Source organism: Varanus komodoensis, unplaced genomic scaffold (assembly GCF_004798865.1).
Source record: "Varanus komodoensis strain SLA01 unplaced genomic scaffold, ASM479886v1 scaffold5, whole genome shotgun sequence".
Lineage (NCBI taxonomy): Eukaryota > Metazoa > Chordata > Lepidosauria > Squamata > Varanidae > Varanus > Varanus komodoensis.
Window position 1 is genome coordinate 46,419,680 of NW_025336087.1, and position 25,046 is coordinate 46,444,725.

Genomic DNA, 25,046 nt, shown 5'->3' on the forward strand with positions numbered 1-25,046 from the left:
GGCAGCTGATAAAAAAGAAAAGCAGGAATGTCAGCACTGCGGTCAGAGCTGCATTTGCCAAGCCTCTGCCTTCCAAGAAGCACCTATCCCAGCAGAATACTTGGCAGTCTGAAGGCACTGACAGTAATCCGAGGTCCTCAGGCAGCGATCGTGAGGGAAAATGGCACATACTCAAAATGTCTGGCTTAAACTCTATCACCTAGCAAAGGGAATGGTGCACACAAAATGTTGCCACTTTACACCCTGAAACGTAATAAAATAACGCATGACGTCCAGCATGCAAGAGGAGTATCTTAATTTTCCTTGGGTAACTAGGGTCAAGTACAGACCCTGCTTGACATACCTCTACCCCCAAATTTCTTTGGGTAGCACCCCCCGCCCGCACCTTCTTCTTGTCTTCGCTTGGTACTATCCCTGTTCTTTTCAGCACTGCCGTCAGGCTTGCCATAAAATGTAATCTTGTGGAAGAGTTAGAAATACGCACACGCTCGTACAAAATCCTTCCCTACAGGATACGAATAATCAAGACAGTGATCCGTGCGGCCATTTAGTGGGGGGAAATGGCTTGTTCTTTCCTCAGTTATTGCTGGTGCGTGGCAGCGTTGCAGCAGAAAGCCAGTGCAGCGGGCTGAAGGTTCCCTTCCCTGGGATTTCGTTTGGGGGGCGGGGGTGGGTGCGCTCTGAACAGAAAGCTAGAGAAAAGGTCCGCCATATTTTTGCCTTACCACGCCCGGAGAGCTGAGCCATTGAAATCAGTCTGGATACATATTGTATATGCACCACAGTCTCTGCCTCCTTCCCCCCCCCCCCCCCGCCGGTACCCACCCCCGTTTCTTACAGTAAGGGAAAGGCGGAACCGAGAAAGGAAGCGCTGTGCCTCCCTGGCTTTTGCTGCTGCCGCCGCCGTCATCGAAGACCAGCAAACTAAGCCACCCTCTTCACCCCTAGTCTCCAAGCAGAAGAAGTTTACTTTCCGAGGAGCAGCTTTTAAAAGCAATCCAGACATTTTCCGGGGGCAGGGGAGCCTTTCGGCCCGCTCCTTCTGAGTGGACAATCTTGGACTGCTTTCAACACAGGGTGGGGAGAAGGGCGAGGAAAATGCGTGTCTGGGGGGGAGCGGCAGGGCAGGCTCAGTAGCAATTCGCTCGGCAAGCCGGAGAGGGGAAGGGCAAGCTCAGGGGGACTAACGGCGAGAGGAGACTGTGGCTGTTGCAGGAGCGGAGGCAGGGCAGGGGGCGGCCAAAGGAGGGTGGTGGCGTTTGCCTGGCGGACGCTCGGCTGTTTCTCCTCCCCGCGTGGATGTCTCCCTGTTGTTTGGTGCATGATTGAACGGAGAGGAGGAGTTGGAAGCTGCGAGTCTATCAAGAGGAAGGCTTGGGGAGGGGGGTAGGTGGGGAAGGTTGAGCTAGCGGCCGGGGCGGAGAGGGGGGCACGCTGTGGATGTGCCTGCGCGTCTCCGCGTGTTAGCAGTTAGGGCTCTTCCTGGGATCGCCTCGCCTTGCTTCGCTGTCTCCCCGGGAGGGGCGGGGGTGCTGCTCCCCGCGAAGAAACAGAAGGGCTCTCTCGTGTTTGTGGCTTGGGGTGTGCGTGTTTTCGGGGTGGGGGTGGGGGCTGTGCCTGAACCAGTTAGGAAGAATGACTCTGGAGTCCATCATGGCGTGCTGCCTGAGCGAGGAAGCCAAGGAAGCCCGGCGGATCAACGATGAGATTGAGAGGCAGCTCCGCCGGGACAAGCGGGACGCCCGCCGAGAGCTGAAACTACTGCTGCTGGGTAAGTCTTGGCTGGCGGCGCCCTCCACCCCATCCCCAGACAGTGTCTCTGGACGTTCACCCCCTCCCATTCCCTCCTCCATTGCTTCTTCCTCCTACACCGAAGTGTTCGGCGGCGCCTATGTGCAACGTGCAGATCTTCCATCGACGTGTAGCCAGCCATAGAGGAAACGATCCTTTGTGTGTGTGCCTACACTTGGTGCAAAGACGTGTGCGACTGTGTGTGTGGTGCGTGAGCGCGCACGAGGGTGGGGTAGTGTTGTATCTGGATGTATTCCGTACAGTTGTGCACATTGTGACAGTATATACAAGCCAGTCGCTGCCGTGTAAAATCAGATCATGGTGGTGTTGGGTGGCGGGGGGGGGGTGTGTGTACAAGGGACTGGGTGGGGGTATCAGGGAGGAGATACTTCAAATCCGAGTTTCCTCCCCCTTCCTTCCCTTTCTCTTTCAGCGGGGCTCAGCAAGCTCCATCCTGATGTTGTTCACTATAGCGGGGATGGAGACAGGCGTGTGGCGTGTCCGTCTCCCTTGTCGTAGACATCACAGCCCCTCCGTTCTATATTGCCTATGTCGTGTCTTCCTAAGTGAACAGATGTGTATAGCGGAGCGAATGGCTGCTTCGGGTGCCTGTAGGTGGCTTCGGGTGGAGTGGACGCCTGCCGAAAATGGAGAAAAAGGGATGAGGGTGGGTGAAAGCGAGAGGGGAGGGGGGAGAGAAGGATTCAGACAGAGATGGATGGCAAATGCGTGCTCGGGGGTGCGAAGGCGGCGAGCGACAAAAACTGCGCGCGCCCCCCACATGCATTTGTCGAGACTGACGCGAAATGAAGCTATGAACAGGAGGAGTTGACTAACAGGATTGATGCTGACAGGGATTTAACGTCTGCATTGTTCAGGGTATGTTCACGCCTCAGGAAAGCTGGAGCGACTCCTTCCTCTTTGCCGGCTCTGTAGTTAAATCTTTTCGTCTAAAGAAGGAATATTCACACGCCCAACATAGGCTTGTTTTGAGATCAAGGAAGACCCTGCTTTGCCCCACCTGTACCTGGAACAATGGACCTTCCCACTAGAGGGAATATATATTTAAAGGCTGCCGGATTAGAATGAACAAGGAGGTAGATTTGGACATCAGTAAGAGGGACAAGTAGTGGTACTACTTCGTGGGAAATACGATGGTTAGGGATTCCAACCACCCTTTGGAATAAGGACATCTGGCAGTTCTTAAGTGTATTAGAATTGGTTTGCTTTTAAATGGAAAAATTGCATTCTGTTATACTTCTGTTTAAACAGACTCCAGCAAAATCCCCTCTGTTCTTATAGTGCGTTACTGTATGTAGCAGTAACCAAAGGAAGAGGTTGTAACTAGAAGTGACGGCCTGAAAAATGTCTGCAGAGTGTTCTTTGTGAGGCAGGCATGGTGTTATAAAACTGGCTACCATGTGTAAGGGATGTGAATGTCTCATTGCTTTATATAGCCTTTCTTTGCTTTCTGTATAGAGGTGATCATTCAGTCTAGGTCTAGGCATATTTTAAGATAAACTAAAATTGGTTTACAAGCAGCTATGTGGATCTTCCAGAAAACAGTGAATTGGATAATTTGTCAGATGATTTTTTGGAAAATTTATCAGGGAAAAAACCAGCGAAAATTATGTTAATTTGCAAAAGTTCATTTGCAAAGGAAGGTGTTCAGTTTGCATCAGAAAATGTTCTAGTGCCCTTGAGAGGGAGTTGGCAACTTGTGGCTCTCCAGAAGTTTTGGGCTTCAGCTCCCTTCATACCTTACCACTAGTTCTGCTGTCTAGAGCTGATGGGGACCATAGCCAAAAACATCTGGAGAGACACAAGTTGCCTCCTGTGCCCTAGAGAAACCTAATTTAACATATTTATTTACTTAGTATTTTAAAAATCCATTTTAACTCCCAGTACACCATAATTATTTGACCTGAAATACTGGAGAAGGGAAAAATCAAGCACACTTAATATGATGGAAATGTTACATTATGTAGATATTTTCTTGTACTAGTAAAAATTTAAGGGCACTAGTATGTGCTTCTTTATGCTGGTTAAATTAAGCAGGAAAAAAACCCAATCGTACCAAGAAGTATAATCAATTAATATTTTATTATTTAATATAATATTAAATATAATACTATATTTATAATAAGGATGATCTTTTTCTCCTATAAGGAACCCAGAGTGGCTTCCATGGCCCTTCTGAAGTAGGTTATCCTGAGTCAGTGATAGATCTAAGTCTAGATCTCTCAAGTCCCAGTCTAGCTCTCTAACTAATACATTATGGTGACTCTCCCTAATTACATTTAATTTGACACAGTAATTGCATTTAGGAACTCAAAGAAATGACCATAATATGTGACAACCATTCATCTGTTTCAGGAGAACTCAGCCCTCTAAAGCTATTGAGGCACCTTTCATTTTTCTGTCACCATTCATTCATTCATTCATTCATTCCATGTCACTCTGAGAGATAGATGTATTTCATCCTGAAAAAATGTAATTACAACTTAGAAATTCCTTTGCTTGCTTAATTTTGTATTTGCAGTTGCCATGCATTGCATGTAAGCTTAAGAAAAGGGTGTTATTGTGGAGATATAAAGCACTGGGGAATTTTCTGCCTGACATCGTTGGTCACAATTGGAAAAACCATAAGCATTACATTCAGTGATTGCACAGCAGTGTATACTTACCCATTTTTGGTGTATGACAAAGCTGTGGAAATGGGAGGGAGAAAATAGTATTGCAAGGAAAATACGTGCTTTGTGCTCTGTAAGTATTTAGCCTATTTGATGTTTCAAAGGAAGTTGATTAGAAAATGAATACATGGGACGTGTATGTGTGTTGTTAAAAAGCTATGTAGAACTGTGTTACGGATGTTAGAATACATTATTAAGGCATTTCTGGCATATTGTCATGTAGGTCTGCTACGTTACATTACAATATATACGGTTGCTGCATTTGTTCCCCATTTCCTGCTTTATTAAAGCTGCAGTCCTAAACACAGTTAGACATACTTTGTAAAGTGAAGGAAAATTGAATTCATGGAACTGGATTTGGAAAGCTGGGATCCTGCTTGAGTTACCTCCAGAGAGAAATTAATTGATGTTTATGCTGAATGTAGTAGCAGGATCAGATACCTTTGTAATTATTTTGCTTTGGCTAGTTAATGAATACTGCTGTGCAGACATAAAAAGCTATTATACTTTTTGGTATTCAGTATTTGTAAAGTTCAGGGATTTTTGTTTCTTTTTCAGTACTATTCATGTTGCTCTGTTAGTTTAAAAAGTGTGTTTATAGTAGTGTGGCTTGTTTGAAAACATATATAATTTTTGTTTTTATTTATAGTCTTCCACATTTCCTGTAAAAAACCCAAGTTGACTTACATAATCATCCCGTTCCTCTCTATTTTATCCTCACAACAACCACTTGAGGTAGGCTGGGCTGAGAGTCAGTGACTGGTGCAAAGTCGCCCAGTGAGCTTCATGGCTAAGCAGAGAGACTTTGCTTTTTTTAAAAATGAATAGAACAAGAACAACATTTGAATGGTCCTGCATTGGTAGAATGGTATCAAATTGTTAAGCAAGATTACAGTGGGTTATTTCCCCCAAGTCTAATAGATGAACTCCACTAGACCCCCTGCTGAGCACCCTATATTCATTTCAGTTATGTGTGTACTGGGCTCTATAAACAAGCTTTCCTGAAATGTTCAACCAGAGCTGGATAGATTAAGAACATTGTCAGCAAACTTGTTATTATGCATATGTAGCTGAAACATATCTGTCTACACTGATTAGCAAGAATATTTAGATTTGTACAGTAGGTTCTTTTAAAAGCAAATCATTGAGTTTGACCATCCTCATGTGAAATAAAATGCTTAAAAGAATGAGAATTCAGAGATGTGAGGAATTCTTTGGTATTATTGTTGTGATTTTTCTTGCGCCTAACAATATTTTATGTACAATTTTAATATAATTGAATATGCTGTTCAGAAACTTATCTCCAAGCAGGTGTTTTTAAGTCTGGGGTGTCTGATTGGAAAAAATGCAATAGGATTTTATTTATTTACTTATCTTCCATATTGCCCAGTAGCTGAAGCTCCCTGTGCAGTTTACAATAATGGCCTTGGATTATGGATTTACCTCAAAGTAAGTGTGTTTGGGATTGCAGGGTTAACTCAAAATGTATCTTTATGTCGGTGCTACTTATCTACTGCATTACATTAGCACACTGTGGTTTGCATAATTTTTTATTGTTGTCGAAGTAAAATATTTCCAATCTTGTGTTACTTACCCGTGGTATGACTTAAAGGGCGTCTAATGCTTTGATTTTTAAGGGGTTTGCTATACACAGAAATGAAATTTGAAATGAAGGACTTCATCTCTTAGAAAGTGATGAGATGCTTAAGTGATCAGGTCTGCATTCTTATGATTTCCTGGGAGCAAGCCCTAATGGAATATTTTTAGTAGATATGCACAGAACTGTACTGTATGGCTGTGCGTACTTAGTGGTGTACCTCTGATGAAGTTAAATGGGTCATCAGGGCCTAGATGGAAGACCTCTAGGATCACTTCTAAGCTGCTTGGAGAAAGATGAACATTTTATAAATATGATAAATGTTTTCTTTAACAGACCTGTAAATAATAGCTGTTTGGTGATCTGAATCCAGTCAAAAGTGCATTCTGGTGACCAGAATGAAATAGCTACAAAAGTTGTTTTGTTTTGTTTTTAACTTTAGATGGCAAATGACCCATAACAACAGAACAGTTTGTCAAAAATGTTGTGGGCTAGAAATGTTTCTTGCTGCCTTATTCAGTATACTAAAAGTGGTTTCTAAGTTTAATAATCCCTTTTATACAAATTTATGGTTTAGCCATATTTGGAATATACTGGTCCTCAAATCTCAAAGAACAGTCTGTTGCTTGAAGGAAAGGAGAGAACTCAGCTCTTGACACCCTGTCTCCTTTCCATATTTGACAAATAATCATATAGCTAAATAATCATATAGCTAAAAATGTAGCTAAGTGGGAGGAAGTTCATCATGAAAGAAAAAGGAACCTGGTCTCCCTTTTCAGCACAAGCCATTCTTTTATGTGACCAGTAGTTCTTGCTATTTTTTGGCAACTAAAAGGTTTGGTCTTATTGTTCCAAAATACTTTGTGGTTATCTTTCTTAATCTTATTTTCCAAATAACCAACCGAAATGAGCATTGGGTACAAGACAATAATGTTAAGCTCACTGTATATGTAATCTTTTACCTAATTACTTTACCTTCAGGCAGCTTCAGCAATCATGGAAGTAGTAATTTGTATATTTTCAACACCTATTGATTCCATCAAGTGGTAGAATGTTAAAGGCCAACAATACTATCTTGTAATAATTGGTATTCTCAACATGTACATTCATATTTCCTTAAATGAGTATTCTTTTTTGTCTTCCGTATTTGGCAAATTTGGGAAATAACTCTTTTGGAGATTTTTTCCAAATTTTGATAAACATTGTATGCAAATAGTATCAGAAGAAGCTGCATAGTTCTTTTACTGAGATTTTGCAGAACAAAGCTTCATGCTTGGAAACATTGGTCTCACTGGAATGCAAAAGCATATGGTTATCCACTGTGGGAAGGAGGAATCCAGATAAGAGAGAGAACAGGGTCCTGCAGAAGCCAGCATTACTGACAGGGGAATCGTGGAAGTTGTAGGACTTTTTCTGTCTAAAGATGTGTAGGATTTTGTCCTAGTTTGCAATTTGGTCTGATCCATCGTGGTTCCTCTTACATACATAGCACTTCATTGTAGATAAATGGTTCTATTGCTGATATAATAGGAAGACTAAGTGGCCAATACATCCCTTTCTACCTTTTTTTTGAATATTTATTCCACTTATTTTAGGGAGGGGGGTGATGATCTTGCTAATATGAATTCTAAATTGATTTTTTTCTATGTAGAATCTAGATTTCTTTCCTACTCCTTATAAAATGTTGAAAATCAGCCTCATAATCAGCACTTTGTAATTTCTCTACAAAGCGCTTTTTTCCTACTCTACTACTGATCCCTTATTTTTGATGTGATATAACTGATTGCAGGGTACCTTACTGCATGTTCCTACATAAAGCCACGCTATCATGGTGATTCAGGATGACCAGTTTGTGGACTTTATCTCCCACAGTGAGCCTGCAAGACAATTAAGCTTATCATGGGTGTGTCACACTTTCTCCTTTCTTTCTTCTTCATTCTTCCCACCAGTATCTGAAAGTATCCAAGAAAGAAGTATCTTTTCTCCTGACAGTTGCAATCAGAAACCCTTTTTGACTCCCAAGGAAGTCCCATTGAGTAAACAAGGCTTGTGCCCTGGAAGTGCAATGGAGAGGCTTCACACAGGATGGCAGCCCAGAGCTGTAATCTGCACTAGGGCTAGAGACGTCTCCATTCCAGCTGGCAGTGTGGATCACTGCTCCCTTCACTTTGAAACTCTGCTGCATCTTTGGGAAATGTGCTCTGCCACCAGCTCTGAAGGAGACCTTGAGAAATGGCACTGGGGGGTCTTCGCTGCTTGCAGCCACCACAAACCTCAACAGGGCTTGTGGTGGCAGTATACAGCTGTGTTTTGTGGCAGTGATCTCTGCTGCCTGCTCTTGCCCTGAACCCCCTGGGGCTTGGGTTGGCAGCATGCAGCAAGGGCTGGAAAATTCTCTGACAATCATGGGATTTTGCCACTCCTGACAAATGTCTTGCCTGTCCTGGGCTTGTGTAATGGTGGGTTGTGTCATCCAGCTTCTAACGAAACAACAGCCCATTGTGAGTCAAAGAAGCTTGCAATGGGCCATTGGTTCTTACTATGACTGGCAACCACAGTAAGTATTAATTCTTGCAGTCACAAGTGGGTTGTGACACTACAACAACCATTGACTAGCCATCCTGTGAATGGTGATGCGAGTTTTTCAGGAAAAGTAGAATTGGAAATTTTTCCAATGCTCCAAATCATGTTATCTGGTTTAGCTTCTTTGTTTGATCCATTTGTAATCCCCAACTCACATTCTCCCTCAATCACACAAAACATCTCATATTTAGTAAACAGAACTAAAAATCTAATCCAGGTCAATTTTGTGTGCGATATAAATATATCAAATGTTTTCCCAATAGCTATAAAATCTTTGAACTGAAATATTTACTTAGGGGGAAATTAAATTAACCACAGACTATGTTTTAAAGCTTTAGTTTATGTAGACATTATTTTATTGGAATATTTGCAAAAATTGAAAGACAAGCATATATACTTCCTTTTTATAATATATAGAGAACTGATATATATCAATGGTTTAATTTTCTTTTGTTAACTGTAGCACCTTCAGCTTCACTCACTTTCTGCACTTCTTATTGGTTCATTTCATGCTGAGGGAAAAAAACCCAATTCAGAACAACTTGTTGAACAATCTGTTTCACTACGGCATGGAAGTGGGTGTGGGGAACTTGGTCAGCAGGATGTTGTTGCTCAAGGGGTTGGCAGCTCCATGAACAGAATGCTAGACTATACGCAACCTTGGTCTGATTCAGCAGGGGGCCTATTATATCCTTAAGTGGAACAGACATTAATTGCAATCTCAGTTTCAGTTTTCTTTCAGTTTGTTATGGAAGAATATTAGCAATAAAGGGCAAATACGTCATGTATAAGTCTAGTTTGGACGCAACCAGGAGACTGCATTGTGCACAGGAAAGGACTGTCATAATATATTTTTCAGTTCCCCCAAGGTGAACTGAACATATTGCTTGATAGTGTGTGCCTTAGAATAATAACTTTCAGAAGTTCATATCCTATATTTAACCTATCTAATGTGATTAATTGCAGTACAACAGTCCAAACTACTGTGGATAAAAGTGGTAATATAAAGTGTAGACAATTTTCTATAGAAAAACACAGCAATGTAAAGTTTTCTGTGCTGCCTCATGGAACCCAGTCCATATCAAGTCCATGGTAGAATGACCAGCCATGTGGCTTCCAGTGGAAGAGAGACTGAAGACATACACAATAATTATGGGAAGAAACAACGTGCCTTTTCAGATTGGACTGCAATATCAATGTAATACTATTTCACTTCACTTTTAATTTTTAATTATAAGGCTGTTTTGGGGTCCTTTCAACCTTGAGAACACCATTGCGTGCCAGAGGCTGCTGAAGAGCCTATGTCTTCCCTGGTTGCTTCAAATTCTTGATATTACCTGAGATAGTAGTTTCAAAATTATGGTACCCACTCCCTCTGTCCAGAACTCTTTCTTACGCATCAATTTCTTCCTTCCTTGTTTCCTGCCTCCTATGCCCCTTTCAATTGTTTCCACCTCATCCATTAAGCACTCACAGTCCTTTCTTTCTTTCTTTCTGGTCTGTTAAGCTATTCTGTCTAGTTTCACCCTTCTGATACTGCCACTGCAGGCTGCTGCTGTGTCTCTCTTGGGACTTTCCCATTTTCCCACACAGCTTCTCAATAGCGATGGAGGCAGCGGCTTTGGCTTTCTCCATTCCAAAGCCTTCCAGTTTTGTTTCTTTGCACACCATTCCTCTTTCTCTCTCTCTCTCTCTCTCGTAAGTTTCCAGTGTTAGGCTTTATTCCTCTCTGTGTCACTATATTGCCATATTGTTTTCCCTCTAGTGCCCCTCAACTGCTCCTTGATACTTGGCTCATCTCCTTTACTTTGCTTTTAGTGATCTCAGCATTCAAGACTCTGCCGAATTCTGCCTCTGTTCTTTTCTCCCTAATCCCCTCCTTCAGTCTCAAGCCTTAGATGGATTCTCTCAATATTGTCTTGGGTATCTCTTGATCTTGTTTTCAGCAAAGAGCTGCTATGTCATTGACCGTTCTGCTGTAGAATTCTTGCTGTCTGATATCATCTTAGTTCTTTCAGCACTACTCTTCATCCAATCTCCTATATTTTACATCCTTTTCTTTCTGTAACTTAAGCTTTCTGCAAAGTCTTTCCCTTTCTGTGCTGTGGCTTTCTTATAGTTCCAGTTCATCCCAGTCCTCTACTCTTGACAATTTTACCCAGTCTCCCAATGAATTCTTTGCCCCTCTCATCCCCGACTCACTTTATTCAATACTGATATTCATGTGCAGCTGAACCACTTCTGGAGAAGTACAGAAGAACTCACCTCCATCCATTGCAAATTCATCATCCAGTCCTTCTCATCTGTCATCAGCCTAGCCAAACAACACTTCTTCATCTCTGGGTGCTATAAGAGACATTTGTTGGTGCCCTGGTCTTGCAAGCATTCGTTTTAGCATGCTTGCAAGACATATTGCATCACCATCATCTTTGCATTTCTAGCCCACCTTGAGGAACTCAAGGCAACTGACATAGCTCCCTTTTATGAGGCAGGATCTGGCCCAGCTGACTGGCCTAAGAGGCTGAGAGTGAGTAACTGGCCCAAAGTCAGCCAGTGAGCTTCATGGCCAAATGGGGAGTAGACCTCAGCTCTTCCAGATTCTCAGTCCAGCATTCTAACTGCTGTACCACATAAGCTCTCACACTGGCACTGTAAATCCATATTTAACATTTATGTTTTGTTGCCCCCCTCCTCCTGTTTTTCCTCTCAAGTTGGCGCAGAGGCCACAGTCCAGTGTAGGATCCTAGCATAAGGGAGTATGGGAGCTTTTAATATCCAGCTTGTCATACCTGCTTTTTGTGAAGCATCATGTATATAATTGGCACTATATAACTAAATACATAATTATGTATTAGCAGTGAGCTTTTGGCAGCCATAGGTACCAGTTGGAAAAACAGTGCATGTAGGCCATGTGCAGATATGTGAGCAGGAGAAGGTCTCTGGTTCTTCAGTACCTTTGATTTTTAAAAGTTCTGTACTTGGGTGAGGAATTCATTTGACAACAAGGATCATCCTTTGGATATCTCCTGGACTGCTCTTGAGAATTCACTGAAAATGCTCATATATGTGGTAGGTGTTAAGACACATTTGATATGTTGTTCTTTGTAGTGTTACATATCAAAATAAGGTCATGGTTTCATTATCTCTGCAATTTGTGGCATATTGTAGAACTAGGAATCCATATCAACCTGGAATTGCGAACTAGTGCACCTATACTCTAGCCTTCAAGGGTACTGCCCTCTTGATATTGCTCCATTTCCGTCTGTCTGTTATAGATATTACATATACATAGAGATAATTTAAACAATAATGATATTCATTTACCTGTCTTTGTTATCTTATTCCCACCTTCCTAAATAATTCATAAGGTATCTATTCATTCAGTTTGCCCCTGAATGACCATGCTTTTAAAAATGTGATTACAAACAGTTCATCTAGTCCTCCCCACTCCCCATTTTTAAACTAGTTGTAAAAGGATGCAAATGTTGTCGCATGTCTGGTTTGTATATAACCTCTTTTGTTAGCTTTCCTATACTTTTTCCTTCAAGCCCCAAGTAATTTTTCAGATAAATAGGAGGTGATTGGATGGAGTCCAGTCAGAAAAGCCAAATCCTTTGCTTTTATTTTACATAAATTATCTGCCACAATACCAGCAAGGAAAAAAGGGAAACTCCATCAAGCGTTCTCGAATCAAGATGCTTACTGCCTTTAGATCGGCTCTACGAGGGAAGAATTATGTGGCAGTAGCCTCTCTACCTTGTCCTGCCCTCTTGGCTCAGACAGTCTTACAGTTTTGCCTCTGCATATGATCTGCTTCCAGGAAAGGGTTGCTCTTTGCTGAGGCTAAAACAGCCAGAAAGGCCACCGACATAGCAAAGAAGGAGAGCCACGTCATCAAGCCCTCTCCTGCAAGGTCTGTAGCTGCCATGAGGTCTCCTCCACTTAGACTGCCCTGCTGGCCTATTGGTTAGCAGAATATATATTTAATAGTAAACAAAATAAGGGAAGAGCTGCGAGCAGCCCTCTTCTCCCAGTCTGCCTACTATCTTACTCATTACTCAGTTTGATTTTGTGAATGTGTCCAGGGAGTGCAGGGAGAGGGTGGCTTCCAGGGACGGATATCTCCCCAAGATATCTACATCCTATCTGCCATCAGGTAAGAGAGCCAGTTCCTTTATTCAAGGATGACAGATCTGTTTGTGATTGCCTGCCCTGCTGACAGTGTAAACAATTTTACTGAAACATCCTCATATGCCACTTTTTTACGATGTAGCCTGCTTTGAGAACTTGCTAAAAAATCGGGTAGAAATATTTCAAATAAATAACAATAAATACAAGCCCACAAGGTCAGTGGGCTCTAATAGCATGATGAAAAGACAAAATGGGTACTCTTCACTTCAGAAACAGTGAGAATTAGGATGAGCTGGGAAGTGGGGGTAGGGAATTGGAACCAAATTTGGAGCTGTTCAGATTAACCCCTTACATCCTTTAGTGATACTCATGGATTCCATTGTCTGATTGGATTGGAAATTTGGATTGTTTTGTTGGTGGGGACAGCATGTAGCTGTACTTACTGAATGTAGGGGGCAGTGGCAATTTTGACTGATGTGTTTTTTCCTCTAAATCTAGAAATGCTAAATTTCCATCAGTAGGGAAAACTAATATAGCAAACCTGAGTAGCTACTCCATCCTAATTCCTGCCTACCCAGAAATAATGTTTTTGTTCAATGGAGCTTACTGGTATAAGATCACAACCACCAGTGGTTTAAAATGGTGTCTGCATTAGGCTTGTGCTGTGGGTATAGTGTACAGATGCTTTCTTCTGCAATTAGAAACATTACCACAACTTAAATTGAAAAGTGAGACCCCCAGGATGTGAACAAGAGGCTCTGTGTTGCTTGACGTCTGCCCCCAGGGCTGTTCATTGCTACTGTACAGTCATGAATGTAGACTGGATGTTGACTATGTTAGGCCTGAGTAATTGGAACTGGAGTGGGAGAAATCTTGTATTCCATTCAGACTGAGAAAGAGGTCTGATTTAAAACAAAACAGTCATAAAAGCTGTATGGTATGATATACTAGGATGCTGTAGCAATAGATAAATTTCACCTAATATTTTTCACAGAGATACTTTCACTTTCACAAGCATTTTAGCATGACGCTTATATTTCTCGTCAGCAGGATTTTTTCCCTTAAAATAGACTCTTAACACAGGCCTTATTTTTTTGTTACATAGTTTGAGTTCTAATGTAGTGTTTATAAACTGCTTCATTTTCTCTACCTTAGCACTCCTTTTATAACATAGCACTTGGCCAGTGCCTAATAAAGCAGAAGTAATTTAGGTTTTATATTAAACCTGAAATAAAGCAGAAGTAATTTAGGTTCTACCATGAAACAAATAATAATTAGAAAATGGTTACATTCACACATAGCACTAATCCATGGTTTATGTAACTCATTGTTGGTTGTCCTACATAAGAATTGTCTTGCAAAGGGAGGGTTGCTTTTCCTTATCACTGTTTTCACTTCCTCTTTTCCTGATGCATCCCTGTATCATGAATGTTTTTGTGGTGCTCAAGTACTGGCAGGATTTCACTGCATCAGCTGCCTTCTTACCACTGTGCTATTTTACAGACTGGACATGGAAAACCTTTTGGCAGTTCTTACTACTGTTCATAGTTTGGTTAAATCAGATTGTCTTCCCTTATTCTTAGGCAAAGCATTATGAACTTTGCTTTTACAGCACTTTAATCCATCCTTGGTTCTTTGACTTTGAAGGGGGAGTTGTGTCTGCTTCAACTCTCCCTCCCACTGAATAACGATTACTCTTGTTCCCTCAGCTTTCCAGTGGTATTGTAGGAACTGATAGAATTCATCTTCCAAAAATGCCTATTTCTGATCGTTTGCTTCCTGTCCTCCATTAATCCCATGACCCATGCATCCAGTCCTATAAGTTTGATCTACAGTATGCCCTCCATAATGTTGTGGCCTAGCCATTCTTCTATAGACAGAGAGAAATCATTTTCCATGGTCACACCTGGTGTTTACTAGCCCACTCACTAGTTGCATAGCAGCCAACCAGCTGGCCAGCCACAGAATGCTACCCACTGATAGCTGTTTCATGTGAGGCACTGACCTCGCTAGACATAAAAGAAAGGGAGAACAATACAGGTTGATTTTCTGTAGCTTTAAGAATACAGAAATTTTAATTAGGTAAAAGATGGCAAGAGCAAATATATTTAATCTCACACATGCTCTGGGGGATGCAAGATCATAGTAACCACGAGATCTTAAGTTGCAATGCAAAAACTTGCATTCTGAGGTTGAGCTGACACAGTGGAACTCCATTAATTACAGCAGATGACCCACGAAAAAAGTATAGGTCCATCTGCCAGTGGAAAACTCCAGTGCTCCTTCCCAGAGTGATCCTCTTCATGAAAGGTGCTGGTGATGACTGAACACATGGGGCCAAGCATGCACGCTTTCTAAACTGGTTGAGATACCAGTGGGGCTGCTTGTTCTTGTTGGAGATTTCTCTCTTTGTCCAGCTGGAATAGTTTGAGGTATTAATAAAGTTCACTGGGCCAGCAAAACAGGAAATGCATTCTTTTTTGGCTCCTGGTTGTTGCTGAAGGCCCCAGGGTGCAATCAGTTCCAGTATTGAGATGGGGATTTTTGTTCATGGTCTGATCAGCCCCAGTTTGATAACAACAGCAACAAACCATGAGTTTGCATTCTGGCTTGTGGCTGCTTTACAAACCACCATTTGTTAGTGAGGCTAGTTTTGGACGAAACAACCCAGATTGCTATAACATATAGCAGGAGTGGTTGCTAAGTGCAGACTAGGCCAGGGTCTACTGAGAACTACATTTTAAAAAATTATCAGAACATTCAGGTTTTCAGGCAGCTACCTGTCTGATACTTAAGAAGCCAATGTAATCTATATGGAAAAGAATTTTAGGATATCTTTTTTAAGGTTTGGCAAAAGTGGTTACACACTACCTTGTTGACTGTTTAGGGGCATATTAAGGAATACCTGTGTTTTTGCAAGACATATGTATGTCAGAATGCATAATCATATATGTTTGAGAATAATATGCTGTTTAATGTGATAAAATATAATGATACTAATTGAGAATAGTAGATGGCTGCTGTGTGCCACCAGGACTGGGTGAACACTTAAACATTTAAGAGTTTTGGTTACGATGAATCTATTACACCCATCTTCCTAGTTCCTACTTTTGGCTTCAAAATGTTTTAGAATCTGTAATTCCTAAGGCATAGAAGTACTATAATTCTTAGTAATCTTGGGTCTTAAATTTGCCTTGACTATGCCTAGATTGCATTCTTAGTACATGGAAGTGTATGTATAGAGAAAGCAATTCTGCCTTGTTTTTCCCCTTCTGTGTTAATAAAAATGAGCATAGTAGCAGGGCTGTACACTTTTGGGTTTATGTGTACTTTTCATCATTGTTTAATGTTAAATAAGAAAGGCCTATGTTTCCTGTGTTCAATCATCCCTTCTGTCTCTCTCCCTTGTACACACTGCTCAGTTAGTTATACCATAGTTAAGCTGAATGCCATTTAGTTTTTTGTTGTTCTATACTTGGGTGCCTGTTTGGCAGGCATTTTATATTCACTTGGCAATGTTGGATCTCAAAATTAATAAAGAACAGCAACAGAATCCTCTAGAGGGTATTTTAATAGGCTAATGCTGTTCATTTTAGTGGCTGAAATTGCTCATTTTCATGACTTGCAGTGGGCCTGAACCATTTACTGGTAGTTATGTTTTGAACAAGCTATGGGACACCATATAAAGATCTGTATATTTTATCAAAACAGAAAAGGGGAGAAACCCATCTTACTACAGTTTCCACATTAGGTGAGAAATACTTCTGTGAATGAAGAACAGCTATTTCTTTTTTCCTCCCTGTTCTGCATTCTACTGCTGCCTTGGGGTGGGGGGGGACTATATGATCTGCAACTTGTAGCTTCATTAGCAATTTTCTTTTTCTGATGAGATTATCTTCAACCTTCTTGGGTTCATGAGCACATTAGAAAATTTGGGAAATTATCATGGGCACCACCACAAAATGGATGCAATGAGAGGGCTGCCTAGTCAGGAAATGGCTGCTTTGCAAGGATTGTCTAGTCACAAAGAACAAATTGTTTGCCCAAGAACTGATTACAGGACATGGGATAGATATGAGTCCCAAATACCTAACCATATATTTTCCCCTCAGAGCAAGCAAAACATCCATTTCAAAGAAGTTAAAATCATAATGCACAGGGGAACACAGAAATGCATATACACACAGCCAAAGTGCACACAAGATAAAAACACAGGTTACACACAAGGTTACTCTCTCTCTCTTTCTACAGGTCACCTCTTCCAACACAAATATAAACACATCCACACACGGCCAAATGATGCTCCAGATCATTCTCCAAAATCTCCAGGTTACCTCTGTTGCCCCCAGAGCTCCACAGCTGTTCCCCACTGCATCCAACTTCACTAGATAGCAGTGGGACCCCCCCCCCCCCCCACCCCAAGACATTGTTTTAATTGGCTGGCTGGGCATACTGGAAAGGAATGCAGCAGTCTACACCACGCTCATTCTCTTCCTTTCCATTTTCCATGCAGCATCTGGTAGTATCCTAAGGAAAGAAAAAGGGCAAGGTGACTGGAAAGCAGCGCTTTGTTTTCCAACACTGTCCAACATGTTAAAAAAAGAGAAGTGTCCAGAGTGCAGTGATGCCCACAAGTACCATGTGGGGACCCCCTGTAAGAAGATCATGGAACAAAATGCCTAGACCTGTCCAACTTCATGTAATTGACAACTTAAGGACCCAAATGAGTTTGAGTGGAAGGGGTTGTACAGGTGTTAAATAACTGCCATATAAGCCATGACTTGTTTTTGGATGATCCAAGGGTTGTTTAACCCTCATACAACCACTGCTGACCAGGTTTAGACAACTTGATAAGACCTGGACATAGGTTGAAGATACAAAAGGTACATTTTGTTGCTGTATCTCATTTTACCCATTTGTAACTAATCAAAATAACTAATTTTTATTAAAAATAATTATGATTTTGCTTTCCAAATGCTTTGTTATTTTTAAAGTTTTATATTAATGTCTCTTTGTTTGATTACTTTTCCTAGCTTTGAGCTGGTTAACATTTTCTCCTAATAAACTGTGATAACTTAAAATCCGCTTGGTTGAGTCATACCTAACCAGGAGGCCACAAATATGGTTAGCAGCAGTTCTCAGAAATTTAGTTTGGTGGCAAGTGTTTGCTATACTCTGCTACTTTTCTAAAATAACTAGCAACACAGGAACCAAGAGCCTTTCAGTACTGGTCTCACGTCTTGTGCTGAAATGCAGTATCATTATCTTGGCCTAGAGGTCTGGGCTCCACAGTGCACAATACAAGCTAAATGCATCCTTGCTTGTTCCATGTCCATGGATATTAGCAACTGCATTTTGACAGCAAGCACCTGCCAATACTTTGGCCAGTCAAGGCTTCACATTTTAAAGTAGCCATAAGTGTGCATCTGAAGGCTTGGGAAAATAGTATGTTTAAAATTACAAATGAAATCATGTTCATATGTACCACCCAAATACTTTCTTCAGGAAAGGATAAACATAAAATTGTTGTAATCAAAGTAGGGCAGGGGATACAAGATGGGTTCTGCTACATAGTGCCCTGGGATACCGTCTGAAGGACTTGGGAATTCAAGGAAGGAGGGGAAACTACAAACCAGTCTCTAGTTTATTTGCAGGAACAGGAAAATAACAAAGTCCTGGGGAGTGAGCATTTGCTGTCTGTGCTACCAAAGCCTTCCTAGGTCTTCACTGACTTCTGTGAACCTTCTCATGTGCTCCTTCCACTTATGGTTGGCTGCCCTAAGATGGGTCATGAATATTTTAAATAATAAGTGAGAAAGTGAGGCGCACTTACTATTAGAAACCACTGGCTGTAGAGTTCATCCTTAATGTATGTTCCTCTGGTTCAGTAAGCCTTTATTTTTTAGTGGTTTAGACAATTTAAAGTGCACTGTAGCTTTCTAATGTGCTTTTTTATTTGGCAAATGGCAACAGGAGTTAGTTTCGGAAGTCTGTTAAATCGGAACGCTCCAACCCTTGTATTTCTGTGGTGCTCTCCATCCAGTTCAATGTGGTGAAATGTTTTCGGGTTTTGAGCCAAGAAAGCACAAGGTGCTATAGAATTTGGCCATGAGGTCATGGCAAATGAAACCTGTGCTATTTGTCCATTGTATGTTGTGTCACAACGTGTTTCATATGAATTAGTTCTTGTTATTAGAAAAAATGGGTGAAGAGGGTGTGTGATGTATAATTGTTTGACGTTTTGCAGAAATTGTAGAAATTAAGATGAACAACTTTACAAGAAGAGAAATGGTTCAACTGTACTCAAGACATTTCATTTGTGAAATAATATTTTTTATATTAAGGTTACTATATTTTGCACAATTTGGGGAGTAAACTCATTCAAAACACTGGTGCTTATTTCTTGTAATAATGTATAGGATTACATTAATGCTAATTTGAATGCAGATTTTATGTTCTCTTATAAATGAAGTTGTTTAATATGGTATTTCTGTTCAGATATGCCTCTATCAAAATTGGTAAGCTGAAAAGAAAGAGTAATATATGATACTGTCAGTTGTATTTGCAATAGATAATAACATTGAAGTGTAACTGCTCTCACACTATGGACACTGCATGCATCCTCTATGAGATTCACATTAAATGCTGGAGAAAATTTAGATTAATTTGAGAAAATCATTACACAGTTGAATAATCTAGTCAAAAAGTACTGTTACTAAAGGCCAGTGCATGGTAAGAAGAATTCAAGGGAAACTTAGTTACATGATTCCTCTACTTTCTGTGTTTAAAGTGGGGCAGTTCAAGAAGGAACTCTTTGAACATGTCTGTCAGCTCTAAATACAGTTGGCCGAAACTTAAAAGGCACATGCAGAAGGTTGCTTTAATATAGAACAAAATGTTCTGAAGCATTTTGATTTTATTTTAAAAATTTAAATGATGATAAAATGTAATCCTAATGATAAATGTAATCCTAATGTCAACATTCTATCTTGTATATATTTGTTTTAAAAGGCTTATACTTTGAGCTAGTTCTAGGACAGCTTTTTTCCATTTAGGATTGATAAAAAGAACTAGGCACTAGCTTAGAAAATGTGCAGTATTTTGGCTCCAATCATCAGCTTAGTTTTGGGATCACTAAGCCATAGTTTAGCAGTTAGAACTACGAGTTATACACTCTGTATATCCTGGTTTAATTAAACCACCATTAATATTTCACTAAATCAGAATGTAAGTGCCAGGGAAGGGAAGATGTAAGAGAGGCAAAAGGAGGGGTGCATGGTTCTGTTACTCATTTCTAGTTGAGGAACTGAAAATCTGAAAAAGTTTTTTCTAATAGCTCAGGCCTGCTAGAAAAATAAATAGGAGCTTTGTTTATGGCAGATGCCTTTTTTTCCCACACTTGAACACACATAATGGTTGTCTGTTCCCAGTGACCAAATTGTTCAGTTATCACACAAAATTTACTTAGTTTAAACAAGTTGTATGGTTTAAGCAAAACTTTCCTCTGTGTGAAAATATTATGGATAATTTTACATAGCATACACAGTTGGCTTCTGACAATGAACTGGGAATTTCCAAATTATTATTTTCATGTAACATAATCAGTCAACTCTTGTAATTTATTGTATTCCAGGTGAGCAGAATCTTGGGCTGGGTCCCAGACTAGTCTTCCACAGTTTCCCAGACATCTCTCCCACTTTCCCCTAGCCATTAGTTTTTTTAGTAATTTTTTTGGCTTTGGGGCTATTTCCTATAAAAGGTTGAAAATATTCTCCTAAGGCTTAGTTACTGGCAGTAAGAGCTTTAAGCTAAAACATGCTGGTATTTTTCGCATGCCTGTGGCTTTATCAGCCACTGGAATGTGGTCCCTAAAAGCATCTCTAAAATGGAATGTGGCTTTCCGCACTGCTGTTGCATACTTTGGTCATGGCTGAGCTGCTATCGTAAGTCTGTACACCTTACATATTCCAGTAATCAGTACTAGTGAAACTGTCAGTGATAGCTCTTGGAAAAAATCCTGATTTCCAAATTGTAGGAACCAAAACTGTGATGTCATGGCCTTTTCATTCAATATACTATTCCATCCCTGAAGTGGCAAGGAGCACTGAATTGCAGCCAATACTATTGCAGCTATGTAAGAATGTTACAAAAACCTGTAGTGTTTACATACATTTTTGGTATTGTGTATGGTCTAGAAAAGGACAAATCAAATGGTTTCTGTATAAAATAGATATTACAAGTGTCTTAACACCTGCATGCTTGTATAGAGTGTACAGTTTCTACCTGCACAACTTCCATTTGCAGCAAGCAGAGTGCAAGACACTTGAATATTGAGATATCCACACTTGCCATAACGTCTGACACTGCTGGTAGATCCAGCATTTGTGTAGAGCCCTTTGTTTTCAATGAGCCACCCTAATTAGTTCACCAGACAAGGGCCATAAAAGCAGGAAAATGTTGTGCAATGTGTTTAATTTCCTTGTCTGATGTTCTGGGTGTCCCCAGTGAACTTCTCCCCAAGAGGTATATGTTTTCTTTTATTGTTTGCAGTTAGTCTTTGAAGCATTCTGCCAGTGTTAAATATTGCTTTATTTTTAATAATTGCTTTATTATATATATATGAGTTGCACAAGAAGTACTGTTAATATGTTAGTTTTCCATTTGAATAACTCATGCTTTATAGCTGCAACTAAGCTTTTTCTCACAGTTCCCAACTTTAACCCTGATTTGCTTTGGAATTTCTTGTTGTGTCTTTCTGTAATATTCTGGAATTAGATAGAAGCTTCCCCTAATATCTCAGGTTTTCCTTAATATTGAATTTTTTCTTGCTCATTTCTTTTTTTTCTCATTGGTCTGGAATGTTATTAAGCACCCAGAAGTCTCCTCTGAGTATCTCGTGGTTGTTCAAATGATATCAACCTGAGCTTCCTCCCTGCTGTGCTTTTAGGCCTCAGATAGTTCTATCTAGTAGTGTGTGTTGTGGAGTGCTTGCAAATAGGAAATGTACTCCCATTGCTCTAGGTTGACTACAGAACAGTAATACACATGTGAGTTTTTAGTATTACCAATAGTAATAAAATCATGTGCTTTTTAGCAAGGTATAACATTTGATTACACTGCATCTTGAGGTTGCCTGGATGAGATTTATTAAGCTTCCTAAATCTTAACAGAAAAGTAGATTGGCAAACATCCTCCAGCAACTGATTATAGAGCCTTGTGGTTGTTGTGGAAAGTGTCCTGAACCTTATTTTCAGATCTTAACCAGCAGTGGAATGTATACAGGTAGTTCCTGAGTTATGCATGTGTTCCATTCCTGAGAACATCCTTAAGTCAAATTTATGTGTAAGTCAGATCACATGAATAAGCCAAATGTTTGTCTTAGTATATGCATATACTATACTTTTCTATGTATTTAAAACACTTAGGAAATACTTCCATATTCGCTAAAACATCGTAAACACAATAAAACATAGTAATAATGATAATACAGTAATAATGTAGTAACTACAGCTACTAAAGAGAGAGGGAGAATTGAGAGAGAGAATTAGTTTGAGCTAGATGCAGATGAGTAGTCAATCTAGTTGCCCACTGAATACACTTTTACATTTCCACATGGATGCAAGCAATGGTTTCACCATTCAGCACAAACTGCAGCTTCTCAGCTGTCTTCAAGGGCAATGCATCGCAGTGATTGATAGTAGAAGTTACAAGATTATGGATGACAAAAGTATGGCTGCACTTAAGGGGAAGACACAGTTAACATACCAGCTGTAACTCATGTGAAAATAAACATATAATTGCTGAGTGGAAAAATCTAATAGATCAAGCAATTCCAAGTAAGCAGTTGAAACTTTACATAGATACAGAGTAATTTACATACACTTTGTGTTCTTGTAGATGATCTGTTATGTTCACAGATGTTTTTCACTATATATATTCCCTAAAATTTATTGTTCTTTGATTGTTGTAATGAATTTAAAAGGCACACTTGAACCGAACCAGCACAAAACCCTGTGCTACTGCTACATCTAAAATGTGACCCAAATTAATGAAAATCAGTGCATTTATGTTGGGGTTTATATAATGTTTAAATTACTAAGAATTGTACTTTATGTGGTTTGAAACTCACACACACTTTCTAAATAAGGATCACTTTTATAATACTGATAATAGAAGATAAATCTGCTGTGGAAAGGAGATCATATCACAAACTCCATTGCATTTGGTCACTTTGTGCAAGAAATCTTTAATATATAGCTATGTAGATTATAGTATCAATACCGTGTTAGATTATCTGTACCAAATGGGGGACAGTTGTTAACATGACAGATTGATTTAATCTGATGTGATTAGTGTTGCCATTGAAGACCTTGTGGTATAAGTCCACAGGTTCAGATCAGCTGTGTTCTTTGCCCTGTTGTGACTCATTCCCAAATGACAGAAAAGCAACCAGGCGAAGACCTTTTTATTCAAGCGTCATTTTAACTGTTAATAGTATTTATTTATTTTATTTTTTGGCCAGGGCGACTTATTTTATATTGTTAACTTGTTTTATATTGTTAATTTATTGTACTTTAATTGATTTATTTGTAAGCCGCCCTGAGGCTTCGGCGAATGGGGTGGCATAGAAATTTTCTAAATAAATAAAATAAAATAAACCACTCCCCCCTACACCCATGTGGAGTGGACCTGGGAGATACCGTCCAATTAAGAATGCACTTTGGAAGTTCTGACATGTTCTAGCTAGTATTTGGTGGAAATGCCAAAGGTTTTCAGTGACAGGATGCTTTGACTTTTGGGGTTTGCTTTGCTGTGTAAGGTGACTGTGTAAAATAAAAAGTAATCTTAAATTCACTAAATGGTTGAGTATCTCACCTGCTGAAAGTATGCAGAACTGTGAGGATGCAATTGCTCCTTCCCCCTGTGTTTAGTCCTCTATAATAGTGACAGAGATGGTTTATATATGTTGGCCTGCTGCCTGCATTAACTAACTGATTTCTTATTTGTTTTATTTATAGTCCACTATTTTCCTACAGAGAACCCAAAGTGGCTTACGTAATCCTCCTCTCCATTTCTTCTCAGTGAGCTTCATTGCTGAATGGGGACTAGAACCTGGACCTCCCAAGTCCCAGTCCAATGCTCAAGCTGCTTGTTAGGTGGTATGTTATAGCATGGAGAAGGAGGTAGGAAAGTGGCAATTTGTAAGAAGTGGTGCTTAGAAAGGTATGCTGTTAACAGTCTAGAAGGAAGGAAAGGAGCAAGGAGGAGGAACTGGGGACAGAGCAACCACAACTGCCTTTAAATTGACTGGACAGTTGAGTTTTGAGTTATTTGTGGGCAATATCCATTGTATTATACCTTTTAATATAAAATGAGCCCTGGCATATGAGGTTTAATATAGCATGGCAAACTCATCATGCAGAAACTTGCTTCATGTCATCTTAAGATTGCAGTATAAACAAATATTGGCTCAACCTGGGGAGTAAATGCGCATTTCAGACTAAAAAGGAATTTGAGTCTAATAACTGTAAATATTTGCTACATGAGATGGTATGCTGATAGCCTAGGGAAGAGTCAAGACAAAATTCTACCCAAGTCATGTTGATGCATTCATTTGTACAGTTACTATTCCTTTCAGGGGTAATTACGCAGGAAATATTCCCAATAAATTGTGTGATCCATTAATCACCTTAGCGTACCTTTTATTATCTAATATAATGCTAATACAATGTAAGCATTGTAATATGGCAAAATGAAAAGATAGTTTTACAGACAGTAGCACATCACTGCCAATTTGTGGAAAGTATCCTGGCGTTCTGTTGTCAGGTCTTTGAAATTTCAAGTAGCTAGATTTATTATTTAGCTAGAGTGTTTGTTAGTGGTGCAGATGCTTATGTTTCTCATTCGTGTACGAAATGACAGTCTCGGCTCTATGGGTTGACAGCCAACTGCTGAGCAACTGCTCAGCAGTTAAGGAAAAGCAGTTGCTGTTCTCTGTCCTCAGTACAGATCGTTGCGCTTGCTGCTTTGCATCCAACCAAGCAAGCCCAACCCCATGCCTAGCATATGCATGCTACCTCCAGTATGCTGAATGTCCGTCAGCTCCCATCAACTGAACTAATATGCATGTGCTAGCAAACTGCTTTTTAGTACTTTTCTTTAGTCCTGCTGCCATGATCAAAAATAGTTGGTGTTATGTTCAATTTCTCATTTTAGCAATGTGTATGGACCATTGCCAGTCCAGGTGAGAC

The 25,046-nt window shown here is 40.2% G+C and overlaps 1 protein-coding gene across 1 annotated transcript in view; it reads left to right on the forward strand.

The window, feature by feature from the left end:
* Positions 1–915: 915 nt before the first annotated feature.
* LOC123031584 (guanine nucleotide-binding protein G(q) subunit alpha) overlaps positions 916–25,046 on the forward strand; it is a 130,528-nt gene continuing 106,397 nt past the window's right edge. Inside the window, exon 1 of the mRNA XM_044446744.1 lies at positions 916–1,771. Within this exon, the coding sequence (XP_044302679.1) occupies positions 1,636–1,771 (136 nt within the window). The 5' untranslated portion in view covers positions 916–1,635. The remainder of the gene's footprint in view (positions 1,772–25,046) is intronic.